The sequence below is a fragment of the Chenopodium album genome, chromosome 18, assembly GCF_948465745.1.
Source record: "Chenopodium album chromosome 18, dcCheAlbu1.1, whole genome shotgun sequence".
NCBI classification, from domain to species: Eukaryota; Viridiplantae; Streptophyta; class Magnoliopsida; order Caryophyllales; family Amaranthaceae; genus Chenopodium; species Chenopodium album.
Genome location: NC_137851.1, coordinates 44,770,864 through 44,788,248, shown reverse-complemented (window position 1 = coordinate 44,788,248; position 17,385 = coordinate 44,770,864). Strand labels below are relative to the sequence as shown.

The 17,385-nt window shown below is 33.8% G+C and overlaps 1 protein-coding gene and 1 pseudogene across 1 annotated transcript; one reads left to right on the top strand and one right to left on the bottom strand.

The window, feature by feature from the left end:
• The first annotated feature begins 5,376 nt into the window (after nt 1–5,376).
• On the top strand, nt 5,377–9,096 carry LOC145592437 (glutathione S-transferase L3-like). Its single transcript, XM_081648890.1, has 11 exons — nt 5,377–5,420; nt 5,507–5,557; nt 5,661–5,735; nt 6,414–6,474; nt 6,588–6,671; nt 7,182–7,280; nt 7,372–7,474; nt 7,589–7,665; nt 8,365–8,472; nt 8,574–8,654; nt 8,771–9,096. Exons 1-11 carry the CDS (start codon nt 5,392–5,394, stop codon nt 8,777–8,779), a joined length of 777 nt encoding a protein of 258 aa, XP_081505016.1. The 5' UTR covers nt 5,377–5,391; the 3' UTR covers nt 8,780–9,096.
• On the bottom strand, nt 9,044–11,543 carry LOC145592436 (dynamin-related protein 4C pseudogene; annotated as a pseudogene).
• Nucleotides 11,544–17,385: the final 5,842 nt, after the last annotated feature.

The window sequence follows — 17,385 nt, the reverse complement described above, 5'->3', positions numbered from 1 at the left end:
AAATACGTAGAGGGAGGGGTTGGGGTCATCGGTGCGGGGAATGGGTGGGGGAGGGTCACCAGCGCCGGGGGATGGGAGGGGGAGGGTGGTCGTCGTCCTTCGACAAGTGTCTAGGTACTGGCAGTGATAGTGGGTGGGGGATGGGTGTGTGCATTATAAACAGGACTCATGTGAAACGATCTCATACAAAACCTTCTGTAAAAGATGATATCAATATAAGAGTTTAAATTCCACCTATATTAATTTGCAATTATGACTCTTTCTATACTGGAAAATTTTGGGTTCTGTAGTGTGTGGAGAGTGGTTCAAGATGGCAAAGGAGAGCATAACTTTGGAAGTTAAGCTATGGGTTGTTTGCTTGGTACAAAGCAATAATGAAAGGCAAGGGTTGAATTTAAATGGGCATATCTCAAGATCTAGAGATGATATTGAGATGATTAAAGTTGGAGGTGATAGCTTGTCTCAAGAGCTTTCCAACGACTGGTCATAAGCTCAATTTGGCCAAGAAACGAGGAAGATATGGTTGTTTTATGAGAAGCTGTCCAGTAGGGGAATACAGAGCAGCCGCTCCTCTCTGTGGAGCACCCACTCCACTAGGTTTCTCGGGGCTCTATTTTTCGCACTTGAGCCTTGGTTTTACGGTCTTGATTTCTCCTTTGTTAGTAACTTATAATCTTAGCCCTTGGAGTATTTGCTTGTATTTGGACTATATATAGTCATGTATGTCTTTAATTAGGTCATGATGTTAGATTGAAAAGAGAGAAAAAGCCTCTTGAGATTAGTTCATCTTCTTAGGGTTTAAGAGAGTGAATTAAGAAAGGTGTGAGCTTTCATAGTGTATTGAGAGCTTGTAATCATCATCATCTAGTTACTCCATAGTGGATTGGTGGGTTTTCTCCCGGCACTCAGGTTCCCACGGTAAATTCGTTCCAGTTCTTTGTTTTACTTTGTTTCGTTCTTCGATTATTGTTAGTTGTCGTTAATCATAAACTTGCTAGCACATACTTAATCCTTTCAGAAAAAAATTAAAAAAAAAAAAGTAAAAGAACAATGCTCCCTTTGTTTTTCTTAAATGCTTCAATTTGACCGATATTTTTGCCAATTTATAACTTTGACCATTAATATCATTAACTGTCTATTACGAGTTGTAAAATTGCAAAAAAAAATATATATTATAAAAGTAGACATTGTGACGAGTCTAATGATTATTATATAATAGAAGTACCTATTTATTTTATAATTGCAAAAAATTAAATCAAATATGACATGCGAACAGTGCAAAAGTTGAGGATTAAAGAAAAAAAAATGGAGGGAGTAAAACGGAGGGACAAAGGGGTACTAATTAAAGAATGGGAATTTCCCTTTAATGAAGTTCAGGAATTAAGTTGAAGTAATTTTACAATTAGCCTTGTTGATTGAGATATGTTCCCTTTTTTGGGGGGTTTGACTAAAAGTACAGGAATATTTTTGGAATGATGTATACATATTACTCAATTTGAGGTAATTGACGCAAATCAATGTAGGGTACGTATAAATTTCTTCCATTTGTACCTTTGTTTATCTACTCCTCTCTCTCTGAATCTTCCCAATTTTTCGCCCATAATACGAAGTTAAGAACAAGGTGGATATGTCATCCCTTTTGTAAGCTTCCTACCATGTCCAAATCATTCGCGGAGAGATAACAATTACAGAAGAGAAACAATAAAATAAGTCTAATTTCGTGTTAAAAGCTTAAAATATGTTAAGAAGTGTTGTAAGTATTTAGAAACAGATGAAAAATGCAAGTATTGCAAGTAGGGAAAATATTTAATTTTTAAAAAAACTACATGTAGTTCAAAATCCGTGTCATGCACGGTTTTACAATAGTATTTCGTTACTTGTTTTTAGAAAAGTTAGAAAATATATATATATATATATATATATATATATATATATATATATATATATATATATATATATATATATATATATATATATATATATATATATATATATATATATATATATATATATATATATATACACTTCATATATCACAATAAATATTTATCATCTCTATGATTTGAAATTAAATGATACTCCATATTAACAAAGGATACAAAATTGTATACGGCAACATGGAAAATCTATGTCATTTAATTTCCTCATCAAGACATAGTAGTGTAAATAAGAATTAATTTTGTATGCATGTTGAGTTGACCTATATTTTCCGGTTGCTTTGATTACCCAAAATCTTAACATTGAATAAATTCTTCCTTCATTAAAAGCATGTTCAAACCTATGTATCCAAGTCTGTCTCTTTATTTTATTTTATTTTATTTTATTTTTATTTTTTTTTCTCACACTAACTTGTGTTTTATCACCCTAAAAAACAAACCCAAGTACGAAGTATTTCCAATTAATTAGTTTAAGAAATATTACAAAATTGAATAAAAGTAAATGATATAACCTTTAATTAATTTATGTATTACCTTTTTATCCATGACAACCAATTCAACACTATAATGATCTTGTGGTTTGTTGAAATTAGGAGTAGTTCTAATACGAATCACTTTTATTCTAATACTCCATGTTTCTTTCGTTGGATTTATTTTTCGAACAAATCACATACTTGTGCCAATTAAGATGCAAGAAAATAGTGGAATATTGTTGTGAAAATAAGTATTATTGCTATGAACGTAAATATGTAAATATGAAGAATAAATATATAAAGCCATATATATATAATGTAATATTTCAAAGTGTAACATTTTTATTTTTATTTTTTTATTTTATTTTTTTTATCTTATTTTTTTTATCTAAGCCATATATTAAGTAATATTATCTCAAAGTAGTACATAGTAACAATTTTTTTTTTTTTTTTTTTTTTTTTTTTTTTTTTTTGCTTTTATAATTAACAAAAGTATTTTTTTTAAAAAAAAAAAATTAATATAAGAGACATTATGGGAAAATTTTCTTTTTTGATAAGTAAAAGAAGACTAAGGGCCGGTTCACTTCAGCTTCATTTCAGTTCAGTTGAGCTCCAATAAGTTCAGTTCAGTTCAGTTCAACTTCTAATTTCCTTCTCTCATAAAATATTCATTTCAACTTAGTTCAGTTCAGTTTAGTTCAACTCCAATCAGTTCAGTTCAGTTCACTTCAGTAAATTTAAACATGCCCTAAGACAACCAATTTATTTCTTGTATTGTAACAAACTTTTTTAGAAGATAACTTAAAAAATAAAGAAAACTTAAAAAAAATAAAAGTTTGGGCGGTAAAAGTTTCAATGAGAGGGTGACGTGTGTACTTTTTGGATAATGCTGATGATTACTTTAGTATAAAGTATTGATGATTGATAAGTATTTAGTCAAATTGAAACATGATTCGTAATTAAAAAAAAAAAAATCTAAACGGGTGTTCGGTTCATTATATTGGAATGAATTGGTATGGAATCTCATACTAGATATGTATGGATTTTAAAACCCATACTAGTCTAAATTTAATTAGTTTTGATGTTGGGGGAGGCAGGTATGAAATTCTACGGATATGGGCCTATGGGGTAGAGTTAGAAAAATACATCTTGGCTGCAACAGGTCATGTAATATGAACATTTGGTAAAAAACTATAAACACGTAAGAAAATGAACATTTAGTAATAATATAATAAACACGTAAAATAAAACGAACATTTAGCATTAAAAAGTGAACATGTTAGATTATTTAGTATATTAAAAGTGAACATGATTATCATATAATCATAAAATTGATGGGCCATGGCCTTAAAGATGAACATTTAGTAAAAAAAATAAAAATAATAATAATAAAAAAAATTGAACATGTAAAAATAAATGATCATTAGTAATTAAAAAATGAACACGTAAAAAAATGAATATTTTGTAATAAAAAATAAACATGTTAAAAAATATGAACATTTAGTATAGTAAAAATGAACATTTATCATACAATCATAGAATAGCTGAATCATACCTAATAAAACGATCATTTCATAAAAATATATGCATACATTATATAAAATGAACATTTAATACAAAAAAATAAACCCATAAACAAATGAACACGTTTAAAAAAATTATGAATATTTAGTATATTAAAAATGAACATGATTTTCGTATATTCATATGGGTTTATAATCATTATATATAATAATTAACAAAAAATAAAGATAAAATATATTATTAAATTATGCTCATTTTTCATATACTAATGTTCATTTTTGTGTACTAAATGTTATTTTGTACAAAATGTTCAACTTTTAAGTACTGTATGTTCATATTTTTTTTTATTTACAGAACACAAAATTCGATTGTAATTATTTTAACTCTAAAATTTTGAATATCCACCTTAAATCTAATCTTAGTTTATCATAGAGACAATAATTATCGATCTATAACCTAGTAGATTAGGAATCACACATGCAAAATTGATAAAAATCAACAATTTTACAACATTCGTATATTTATAATTAAAAAATCAAAAATCAAAAATCAAAATTACCTCAAATTTCATGATTGTGACGAAGATGATGATGATGATGATGATGGAGAATGCTACAATGGTGATGAATTGGAGAATATCCAAATTAGAAGGACAAAGAAGTATAAAGATTGAAAGAAAGTGAGGTAAAAAAAGAAAATTAGCTTTTAAAAAAAAAGGGGGAAAAAAGGAGGAGAGAGAAAATTTCAGATTGAGTAGAAAACAGAGGAGAGAGAAAATTAATAGAGATAAGAAAGTAGAAGAGAGAGAGAGTTAAGATATAAAGAGGAAAAAAAAACGTATGTTCATTTTTAAATTAATATATGTTTATATATAGATGTAGTGGTGCATCTAGCTTAGCTACACAAGTGTGTAGCTAAGAATTTGCGGAGTTAGAACCTTTAAGTATGAGATCCATTACTAAAAAAAACTCAAGCAAAAAAAAAAAAAAAATTAAATAAATAAATAAATGGAATAGATTCTACCTCTATTCCAAGTTTCCAACCCATTCCAAATAATAAAAAAAAAGACCCCTTATGTAATTGCTTTCAATTGATCCCATCTTTAAGATGATGGTCATTTGATTAGGTTTAATTTCTTTTTTCGTTCGTCTACCGAATATTAAAGATTTAGAATTTTTAAAAGTGAGGAGGAAAGATAAGGAATCTCCACCCCCAAACTGTCTCTAGCGAAATTTGATCCCACAACCTCTTGGTTGTGAGATACAAAGTTGACCAGTAGGCCAATCTATGCTTGGTGTTTGAATGCGCAAAGTACTCGTAAGTGCAATGAATACAGTATATTACAAAGTACTCGGTATTTTAAAACGGAAAAAGTACTTAACAGTTAGCACTAATCTTGTAGAGTGACATGTGTCATCCGTTTTGTTTGGGGTTTTACTAAAGAATTGAATTCTGGAATGATGTGTAGACGTTACACAGCTTACAGGTTGGGGTTATAAATTTATTTCATTTCTGCATTCTTCTTTCTACTCTCCTCTTTTTGAATCTTCCCAATTTTTCATCCAACACCAGAAGGAGCTACATACGTCATCCCTCTCGTCAGCTTTCTGCCATGGCTGCACCGTAAGAAAATTCTCTTATTTCTCATTTCTGCTAAATTGCATGCAATTTCTACATTTTATTTGTAATTTTGATTCAAAATTTTGTAAATTAATGGTGTTTATAGAGGCGCTGAAGTTGCTCTTCCACCAACTCTTGATTCAAAATCACCGCGACCTCCTCTTTTTGACGGAACAACTAGGTGCTTCTTCTCTCTTTCTCTCTTGCTTTTTTTTTTTTTTAAATATTTTGTGTTAGTGTTTTTATTATTATTTTATTGGTGATGATATTGAAATTCTGGAGAATTTTTGTCATGCTCTTTGATTTATTATTCTTAATTCATTGTACTATTAAGTAATTAATTAATTTCCATCGGACGTGTTAAGCATAAATTATTATTTTTATATAATATCACAGTTTAGGCCTCTAATCATGAAATTAAGTTTTTGAGTGAGTTGGGTTTCAATTATCATAAAAATAAACCAGAATCAAGAGGTTTCTATCTCTAATTCTAGGAGTCCTATTCCTTGATAAGTTTTATATCGATTTGTTAAAGATGCTCCTACGGATTGGGTTTAGCTGGGTTGAGTCAAATTTGGGTAAAGAAGATTCAGTTTGATTTCGGTGTAGTTTAGGCCAATATAGGTTTTGTCTAGAGGTGTCAAAACCCGACCTAACCCGAAAAACATCCTATTTAGATTTTGATTGGCATGGAAACAATAATTTAAGTTTTAAATAAACCCGACCTGACTAAACCCAACCCGGACACCTGAATTGGCACCTCTAGTTTTGTCTAGTGATGATTGTACAATTAAGGTTTAGCCAATTTGGTTTGATGATAAGAACTTCATAATTTATGTTTCGAACTTCAATTTATCAGGTTGTACACTGCCTACACATGTCCTTATGCCCAGCGTGTCTGGATCGGCCTAAATTACAAGGTTTGCTTTCCATCTTCTTCCATTGTTTTTTTAAGGTCAAATTTAACTATGCGAAGATTTGTTAAGTGGCCTGCTTCTCTGACTCTTGTATCATATGTTCTGCAACTTTACAGGGGTTGCAGGATAAAATCCAATTGGTCCCCATAAGTTTAGATGATAAACCAACATGGTACAAGGATGTTTACCCTCCTGCTAAGGTAAGTCGTCGCACTGATCAAGTCACAAAAGTCTTTAATAGATTGCAGTATACTGCTCACTATCTTGCTCGAATCGCTGCTATGCTTAATTATTAAGTGCTTTCTTTGACAGAAGACAACGGTTATGCATTTAAGGGAATGACCATAGTCTAAAGTGATCAAACATTTTAGAGTCCCTGCTTTATTGCTAACTCCCTTTTGCTTTCTGTGCTTTTATTTTGTTTTAGATAATAGTATGCAGCTTATCAGTCCTTAAAAAGAGCCTTCAAGTGAGGATTCGAGGGGCTGGAATATTATTAGTAGCAAATTGAAATAAATAATCTTAGGTGCATTTTCCCTGGTAAAGAAAGCGTGATCAGTATATTTTTCCCAAGTCACAAACTAAACATGTTTCCTAACTGCAGAATTTGTGTTTATTTTTTGTGTCTTAGCCTTTTGGACAAGGGCGTTATATGTATTTACTATTCTTTTCTATCAAAGAAGATAATTTAGCATTATTATTCAATATAGGTTCCTGCTCTGGAGCACAACAATGAGGTGAAGGGAGAGAGCCTTGATTTGCTGAAATATCTTGATAGCCACTTTGAAGGACCTAAGCTTTTTCCTGATGTAAGCAAGCCTCTTTGCACATCATGTATTGTTGAAGTTCCAGTCCTAGCTTACCTTCTAATTGGGATTTCATGTAAATTAATGCACGCAGGATCCTGCTAAAAAAGAATTTGCAGAGGAGTTATTGGCCTATGCTGGCACATTTGGCGGAGCTGTTCTTTCTCATCTCAAAGGGGGTCCTAACAGTGAAATGAGTACGGATTGAAGGCCTTCTTTTTTTTTTTTTTGGTTTATTTTATTTTATTTTTAAGTTTCTCCATGTTTCCTAATGCGAAGAAATCCAATTGTTTATTTTGTTACCTTTGTAGTTGCTGCCCTTGACAAATTAGAAGAGGCTCTTGCTAAATTTGATGATGGGCCATTCTTCCTGGGCCAATTTAGTGCGGTAAGTTAAGATAACAATACTCCTTACGAGTTGAACATAATTTTGTGCTAGTTTTTGTGGATTAATCTAATAGAACAAGTTGATTGGTCTAGTGAGTTGATTAAATATTATACGAAATTATTTATCATATGCTTTTATTTTCTGAAGTAGCATGCTATGATGCTATCTGATTTAGCATTCTGAATGTGTTTACTGTTGAGTTTGCATTCAACAATAGCTTTATCGTAATTTCATTTTTGTTGAATGTGCCGCAATTTGACTATGCCCTTTCTTCGGTAAGTGAATTTGAACTAAGTTTCCATTTGTAAGTTTAATATGAAAACACAATGAAGTTGAAGTTCAATAAATGTGAGCTAACTGAACAAATGTATTTTCTCCATAAAACTTGAAGTTCCCATGTCCACAGCCTAAAATCACAAAACCTAAATTAGCATTGTTCATTAGAGTGTCTTCTCTTAGTATTTCCATAGCATCATTTTCATTGAGCTTCATGCCCCCAGGTTGACATAAATGCATCGATTAAGCTGCAATATTATTAGTTTGTATAATACAGCATAATAATTGGACTGAGGAAGTAGTAGCTTACAGTGCTACAGTAACAGATCACATTACCTGCTTTTAAATACTTCAGTGTCTCAAAAGTGCTACTCTGTATTCGGTAAGGATCAAGCTATTAATACAAACCAAATTTCATTTCAGGCGGATATTGCCTTTGCTCCCTTTGTAGAAAGATTCCAGCCACTGTTGTTAGAGTTGAAGAACTATGATATTACATCTGGGAGGCCTAAGTTAGGCACATGGATTGAGGTATGATCCTATGATAATGAGGCAGCAATGATATGCTAATTGGGTGAGCTTGCAAATGTGGAATTTATTTCTTTAGTTCTAATGCTGAAACATACATACAGGAACTGAACAAATTGGACGCCTACAAACAAAGCAAATGGGATATCAATAAACTCACCTCTGCCTTCAAGAAGCGTGTTTTGGTAAGGCATTAACCATTTAACTTCTTTAAGACCTAATTATTAGGCTGTTGTTTCAGGATTTTGAGACTTTTAATTTCTTAATTTGCTTCTGAGATGTCCTACAATCTTGCGCGCAGGGACTGTGAGATCTCATTTTCTTGTTGGCTGAGATGCATTACCCGGCTGCTTCCTTCTTGAATAAAGCAAAGAGCTATTTGAAATACCGGACCAACTGTAATAATCATGCTATTTAACTTCCCTATGCTTCAGTTTAAATAGATATTGGATATGATCCTATGAAGTCATGTTTTTACTCTACAGTCTTAACTAAACCTTCTATAATCAAAACTATGGGGAAACATGCTTGCATGTCAAAAACATGGATTTCATTACAGATATCAGACACCATATTTATTAAAAATCGGGATTTGTTTATTATCACTTCATATTGTTTTAAGGTTTAGATGCATTACCAGATCATTCATACACCAAAATAAAGCCTAAAAATAACAGGAGGGCTTACAAATTAGCAGACTGACATAGGACTTGACGCAATTTAAAAATCTATGACATTGGACTTGGATTCACTTAGCTACTAGTAGTAACGGCAATCCTGTCCATAATATTAGCAACCTTGTCCTTAGATTTCTTGAGCAACTCAACACTCTTGCTTAGCTTCTCTCTTTTTCCGGCAACAGCTGGTGACTCTTCCAGAAACCTCTCAATGCCGCTACCATGACCTGGACTACCCATCAGCTCACCAATAATTTCCTTTTCGAGCTCTTTATCCACCAGATTATGAATACTCAGTAGCAAATGCAGTGCCATAAAATCCACCAATCTCCTCAGTACAATTTGCCAATAAGCTGTCACCCTCATTTTCATTTCAAAGGCTGGCTGCAGAATGTTTTCAAACTTTCGCAAATGATGAACTGCCACTTCCCCCATGCCTTCGATTTCCATACTCCATTTCCTTGTATCATTCACAGTTTTAGTGAATTCGGCTAGGTTTTCCATAAGATTGTTACACTTCACCATGTACTCTGGGCTGCAAGTATAATCAGCAACTTTTTCCATCTCTATTATCTCTTTCACTCTACTCAATGATTGTCCCTTCATTTTCAGAATCATGTTCTGAGCAGCTCTCCTTGTTGAGGATGCTAGCTGGGGGTAATTCTCAGAGTGTTGTCCTAGAACAAAGAGGACAATCTTCTCGACATAATCCCAAACTTTGCAAGCAAAATCTTCTGGTATTACTGATATCTGGTTGATCTTGTTTTGCATAATGTTGAGGAAAGCTGCACGAGGGACAAAGTTGGGGAGCCCGATCCCTTTTGCCTCCTCAAGTACTCGAATCTCTTCCACCAAAAAATCTTCATCCTCATCATCACTGTCAACCCTTTCTTTGTCCATTAGTTTACAGGAGAAGTCGTTGAGGAATTCTGCAAGACGAGCTGTGCAGTGCATTTCTTTGTCATCAGGGTACTCTTCATACTCTCCTCTGACAAGGATTTTCCTGAGAGACTCCTTGGATGACCCCAGTATCTTCATGAACGCGGTCATCGCTTCTGCAGGAGAGGAGAGAGAGCTAGGGAGCTTATTAAGCTCAGTAATGCTAGAGTTTAGCTTGTCATTGATCTGCTTCACAATCCGTGGCAAGCACCTTGCGATGCTAGTTGCCTGGATTGCTGTGAGTTTCTCAGCAAGCACTGGAACCCCCACCATTGATTTTTCGATTCTCGAAAGCTGGGGATGAGACTGAAACAGGGAAACTTCCTCTGCTCTAGCTTCTACGTAAGTCTCATCACCAATTCTATTCCTCACACAGACATAACCCAATCCGATTCGCACGTCATCAGTGGTGACCTTCTCAAGAAGCCCCTCGGGTGCTTTATCTGCCTTGGTGACGACTGCCAGAGTTCTCTCCCCTGATTTGTCCACCTTCTGTGACATCCGGATGGACTCACAAGTAGAGAAATCAACGGCAGCAGAAAGCACGTTCAGAATTATGCTCTCCTCTGGAGTAATATACTCCATTATGATATCATGTATCTGCTCATATATGTTTTCCGGCTGACCTTGCACGGCCACCCGGGTAATACCAGGGAGATCAACCATAGTAAGGTCAGGCACACCATTCTTCTTGACTACAAGAGTCAATGGGGTGTGGGAGATTCCCTTCCCAGACCCGGCGATCTCCCACGTGGCAGATTCAATGGATTCTGCCACGTTTTGCTCATCCGTGTCAACAGACTTATTGAGGTACTCCAGACACAGGTTTGGAGTAGGACTGGGGTGATGCTGAAGGCGCATGATCAAAGGCACCCTAGTGCAAATACCTTGACCTCGTGGGAGGTTAATGCCAGCAAGTGACTCGAGTACACTTGATTTTCCGGAGGATTGATCACCCACAACAACAATGGTGGGTAGTTGGATACCCTCTTTCATAATATTAAGGTGACGGAGGTCATCAATGGCGTCGAGGAGTGGTCGTATTTGGCTGTTGTAGGAGGAGATTAGTGGTGGGTACTTGGCTTGCAGCGGATGTTCATCAGAGTTGACTGTAAGTGTTTTGGTCTCTTCCATTTTTCAACTTTTGAGGAGGAAATTCAACAAGGAAAATGTGAGAGGAAGAATATAGAGAATTGGTTGAGGAATTATGAGTGTGAGTGGATGCTTAAATAGAGCTCCTTTTGGTTTAAATTAAGGAAAGGACAGCCAGAAAGGTTGTGGAAATTGCAAAGAAGGCTGAAAAAAATAGGAATAACTTTTACTATAAAAATGACTTTAATTGACTACAAGTCGTATTAAAGTCAACTACAGTACTGTGTTTTGCTTACTCTTGAAGTTGTTAATTTTAGTGTGTTGGATGAACTGTGATTTGCTTACCCTTGAAGTCGTTAGCTTTGTTCGGACACTATTTTTAGGTTTTGCATTAGTATACTCTTCTATTAAGGAAACCCCAAGTACTCTATATATCCCCGTTTGTTTGCCCCGTGGTAAATTTACTTACGGAGTATTTATTAATTTCAAATTGGGTAGAGTTGATGATAGAGAACTTCAATGTGATTAAATGTATTAATGGAGTCGTGACATTATATTTTTTGAAACTATCAATTGCTTGCAACACTTTTATGGTGTGAATTATTTGACATCTCATGACTCGTGTAACATGAAACCTTTCTTTTTTTAATTTGAAATTGAGAGCTTGTATCTAACATAGTACGGAGTAACTAGTAAATTTTGTGGAAATCTTCATGCAAACTTTAAAATCAAGCAAAACTTCCAGTTCTTTCCTTCTTTCCAAATAATCCATAAGAGAAAGGAAGAGATTAGAAGAAATACAGTTCTTAGGGCCCTTCCATAGTGACACATTTTAATATACTCCTTTTAGATGTTTCAAAAACTTCAACTCACTTCTATTTTATACTGTACCTTATATACAAAATCTTTTATTTATTTATTTATTTTTAACTATCTTACCCATTTACTTCGATCCCTACTATTTACATTTTTTACACACTATTATCTATGTCTCAGAATGATTGACACCGTCAAACTTGACATACGTGTCAATGTACTAATTTGACATCAAATTAATTACTTGTATGTATTGGTAAAATATATGAAAAGTTCATATTGTGAAACTTTATATTAATATCTATTTAACAGCATATGTCAAGATAAAATTTGTTTTTAATACGTTATTAAATAACGAAGATCAAATTTAGGCCCTATTTAGTTCAGCTTATTTCAGATCAGAAAAAATAAGTTCAGACTATATCATTGTTTTATGTGCAGTTTTTTATCGTTAAATATGTTTAATTTCGTGATGAAAAAAATTATGAAAATTACGTATTAATAAAATACACATTATTACAAATCTAACAAGATCCCACTTGATACATTTGTTCTTTATAGATTATCGTACAATTAAGGTCAAAGTTTGGTCAAATTAGACAATCAGACAGATCAGATTAGATCAGATCAGATCAGATAAGTTCAGATAAGCTAATATAATGCGAACTATACAGGATCTTAGTATATGAATAATGAAAAAAGTAGAGCTAGACCTGGCAAATGGGTCATTCGGGTCGGATCAAGTTCGGGTCAAAAAGTTATTTGGTCAAATTCGGGTCGGGTCATTTTGGGTTTCGGGTTGATTTCGGGTCAACTGATAATCAGGTTGGGTCGGGTTTCGGGTCAAGTTTGGGTCGAGTCAGTTTGGGTCTGGTCAATTTTCGGGTCGAGTTAGTTCGGTCGGGTCAATCTTCGGGTCCAATTTTCGGGTCAACTTTAGGTCGATGCATTGGGTTAAATTCAACTCTATATACATAGTATATATTTATGTATTTTTTGACGAGAAACTCACTATATTTATTAAGGCTACTTTTTTTCATGGAATACAGTAATTGTTTGACTTTAGATTATTTTGTAATTTCATTTGGTATTGAACATTATGTTATGTACGCATTATTATTGTACTATTTTTTTTTCTAGACATGTGAGAATTGTGACTTTTATTTCGAGCTATAGTTAATTTTTTTAATCTTATGGACAAACTCCGTAGAATAGTCGTTAAATTTCAATCTTTTTACAATTTTTTAATAACTTATAGAGATAAAAGGCCGAAGAAATCAATAAAAGTAATGCTCAAAATATGTAAATTACTTACACTGTTACACATTACAAATTAATAAAAAAAAATTAAGTCAGTTTGATTGCGGTTTTTTTCTATTTCGATTTGCTCAGGTCAAGTTTTTAGCTTAAATAGATTCTAGTCATTTAAGGTATAAGATAATTTTGGTTCGGGTCACTTTGGGTTTCGAGTCTATTTGGGTCAATTAATTCAAGTTGAAAGTCGGGTCACTTTGGGTATCGGGTCAACTTCGGGTCTCGGGTCACTTCGGGTCAGGTCATTTCGGGTCTCGGGTCAACTTCAGGTCGGGTCATTTCGGGTTTCGGGTTAAGGTCGGGTCAATTCCACATCGGGTCGGGTATGGGTCGGGTTTTGGGTCAATTTCGGGTCACTATTTTTTGGTCATGGGTCGGGTCATCGGGTTTGGGCCAGAATTGCCAGGTCTAAGTAGAGCTGAACAAAGTGAACCTGACTCACTGGCCCAACCTGATTTTTGGACGGGTTTTGGGCAATTTTTCCTTTCCGGCCCAACTTTTTAATTTTTTTGGGGCGAGCTTGGGGAAACAATTTTATGCAATTTTAGTTGATTTTTTTTTACTTGACCTGAAAATCCCGCACGACCCGGGTAGTTTGGGCACACAATTTTTAGCCTGAAGCTTGTCCTGACCCGAGCAATGAGCTGATTTTTTCGCCCCGACCCGCTCAATGGCCACCTCGAGAAAAAAGGCAAACGTGTCAATTATTCAAGAATAGAGGGAGTATCTTATATACCCATCTTATTCTTACACCCAATGTTATTAAAATCGCGATTCGGATCGTAGAATCGTACGATTCTACGATCCTAATCCACCTAAACGATGTAAATCGCTGGTAGAATCGCTCATAGAATCGCTCATAGAATCGGTAGAATCGGTTAGAATCGGTGGAATCCGTACCGATTCTACTCCTGCAAAAAAAATTGATTTTTCGAAACCCATAACTTTTGATTCCGAAGTCGGAATTAGGCTTATAATATGTCATTGGAAAGCTCTTGAAGTCTACTTTCTAATAGAATTGGTTTCGTACCTATATCGTTCATATATTTTATGTTATAGACTAAAGAGTGTAAGGGTGTCATAGTTGAACCTAACTTTAGTCAATGACTTACATATTATTCAATCTAAATCATAATAAAGCTTATGAAACATCAATTTAAATAACTTTTAAGATTCTATCCAACCATTTAAATTTTGTGGGCATAAGAATGTATTCATGAGTCTCATGCACTCAACTTTGGGCATATAAAAAACACTTTCATAACATGAGTTTGTTGTAGTTGTCATTCTTTAGCTATCTCGTTAAATGAACTAACTTGACACTTAGTTTTCTATCATTATTGGATTTTTTTTTATTATGCATGGGTCGAGGGAAAACAACTTTACGAGTCAACAACGTTATTTTTTTTCATAATTTAACAAGTGTCGTGTACTCTCATGGTTAAGAATGTGTACCAATAATCTGACTTTATAGTTTATATTGTATTGTTTGAGTTATGCCCTTGCGAAATTACTTGAATAACTATTTTATGTTTGTATGTCAATATTATGTTACTAACAATATATATTATTATCATTCTCATTGCTATAAAATTATGTATTTAGTCATTTGTTACATTTTGAAGCCCAATTTTACATTTTGGTAGAACCGTACGATTCTACGATTCGATTTTACCTATTCGATTCTACTTCACTCACCGATTCAAAGTAGAATCCCGATTCTGATAACTTTTCTTACACCCATACACCTTTTTACTTATCTTTTTTTAGTCCTAACATTTCGTGGACTGATTGTGATTTCGAGATTGTTCAAGATGTTGATAAATTTGAACATACTTGTTAGGCAAAAGTAATGCTTGACAAGATTTTTGAATGTGCAAATGACATTATAGTTAAGAATAAACATGTTATCTATTGTGCTTTTGTTGTTAAGGTATTTTGTACTTTAATATTATCCAGGGCCGTAGAAAAGGGTGTCAAGGTGTACCCTTGTACAAGACCCCGAAAATAAAAACCCAACAATTGTAATGGCCCAATTTTTTTAATCAGCTTAATTAATAAATTGTTAGACGGTATTTTTGGGTTTAATGACTTTAATACTTTCTCTCTCATCCTTTTATTGCTCTTCAATCAAATTTGAACTTTGTTTCTCACGCTTCCTTGTCCCAATTCATCAATTAAAAGTCCAGATTCATCTTTTCCTCTTAAATCATCTAATTTTCTTGTTCTTCCTTAAATTTGACTCTAAATTTTAATTCTTTTTCAAATTTTTATCAATCAAATAAATTAATTTCCTCTCTTTTTCATGAAACTTCAATTATTTATGGGAATTCAAATCGTTTTCCCCATGTTTACATCAATCTATCATAGCAACGGGAATTATAATTCAATTTTCAATATCTCAACAAAATTTTGGAGCAACAGTTGAATCTTTCTCATCTTCCCCCTATATATATCATCCGAAATTATTGATCTTTGTATCAAAAAAAAAAAAAAAAAAATTCAATTACATATATATTGGGAATTTGGGGTAAAACATTATTACTCCTGAGTTGGTTTCATCACTACTGCTAATCGATCTTCAGGATTACATTATATTCTTGCTGCAATTTGACAATTTATAAGTATGTATGTTTTTCTTTTTTTTTTTTAATTAATTTTTTGGCATTTTTGTTGCACAGTTGCAGGGCCGTATGGTCTATTTTATGACATTTACTAATTTTCTTTTTTTTCTTGTTTTTTAAAGGTTGATTTATGAAAGGATTTATGATGGCAATTTGAGGATGAATTTTCTTTTTATATTGTTCAAAGTTTTCGCCTTCCGATAGTTTCGAATCCCAGGTTTATTCAATCTTTTTTTGGCTTTAAGTTACATGTTCATATTATTTACTTTTTATTACTTCCTCCGTTACACATTATGTGCAACAAAGAGGTGTGCACATTTCCCAAGAAAAAAAAATAGAAAAGCCTAATTACATGTTATTAGGGTAAAGTGGATGATTAATTAATTCATCCCACACCACCACCCACCAGGCCACTAGACTGCCCACACCACCACCCACCACCCACTAGATCGCCCACACACCACCACCAGATCGTCCCATCGAGCCACCCACGTACCCCCAGTGCACCAGGCTGCTCGGAGCCCACCTCACCGAAGAAAACCACTTTAGCCACAGACCCACCACGCCACCACCAAGATCTCGACATCCGCCCAACCTCATAAACCACAAAGAAACCACCAATAACCAAATAAACCCTTCCAAAAAACCTCACCCACCATCTCGAAATACCCACCTTACCCTCCCTAAATAGTCGTACCCACCCCCAAAATCACCACCTCCAACCGGAAAAATCGAATGAATCCCGACCCTGAAAAAAACTAACCCTAATAATACAAATGAAAAAGCATTACCTTCTCTATCATCAATTAAAGCTTTATTTGGTCAAATTTAACCATTAAAATTCTAGATGTAGAATTTTCATGGTTAAATTTGACCATAAAACATTCAAATTTGAGCTTTAGTGACAAGAATGAAACAAGAGGAGAAGGAAGAGAGAGAAAGCAGAGACGCCGACAAGCATGAAAGCGGCAGCGACTTCTGACGAAGGTGGTTGTTGAATTTGAGGGGAGATGAACAAAGAGAGGGGGAATTTATGGGTAGATAAAGATAGAGTGGAGATCGGTACGGTGGTAGTAGTGGTGGTGGTAGTGGTGGACTGGTGGTGGTACGGTGTTTGCTATTGAAGGTGGTGGTTGAAGAAGATGGTTGAAGATGGTTGAGAAATAAGTAAGAATGAAAGTACAAGGGTTGATTGGGGTTGAAAGGATGAATCCGATTAGTTTGGGGTTGAATTAGATGTAAATCATTAGATTAATTTGAGTTATTAATAAGTTAATAATATTTGTTTTAATGTGTTAATTGGATTTTAGTAAGGGCATGATGGTAATTTTATTTTAAAAAGTTTAATGAAATAAGAAAGTTTCAGTTCGTTGCACATAATGTGTAACTTCCATTTTTGGAAAATGTTGCACATAATGTGTAACGGAGGAAGTACTTATAATTTGCAATTATGC

What these genes read in the sequence shown, in the direction of transcription:
- LOC145592437 (XM_081648890.1), top strand. Translation starts at nt 5,392, where the DNA reads ATGATGTGTAGACGTTACACAGCTTACAG. An exon ending in CTTTCTGCCATGGCTGCACC is followed by an intron (nt 5,558 to 5,660) that starts GTAAGAAAATTC and finishes TGGTGTTTATAG; the next exon opens with AGGCGCTGAAGTTGCTCTTC. An exon ending in GGGTCCTAACAGTGAAATGA is followed by an intron (nt 7,475 to 7,588) that starts GTACGGATTGAA and finishes TTACCTTTGTAG; the next exon opens with TTGCTGCCCTTGACAAATTA.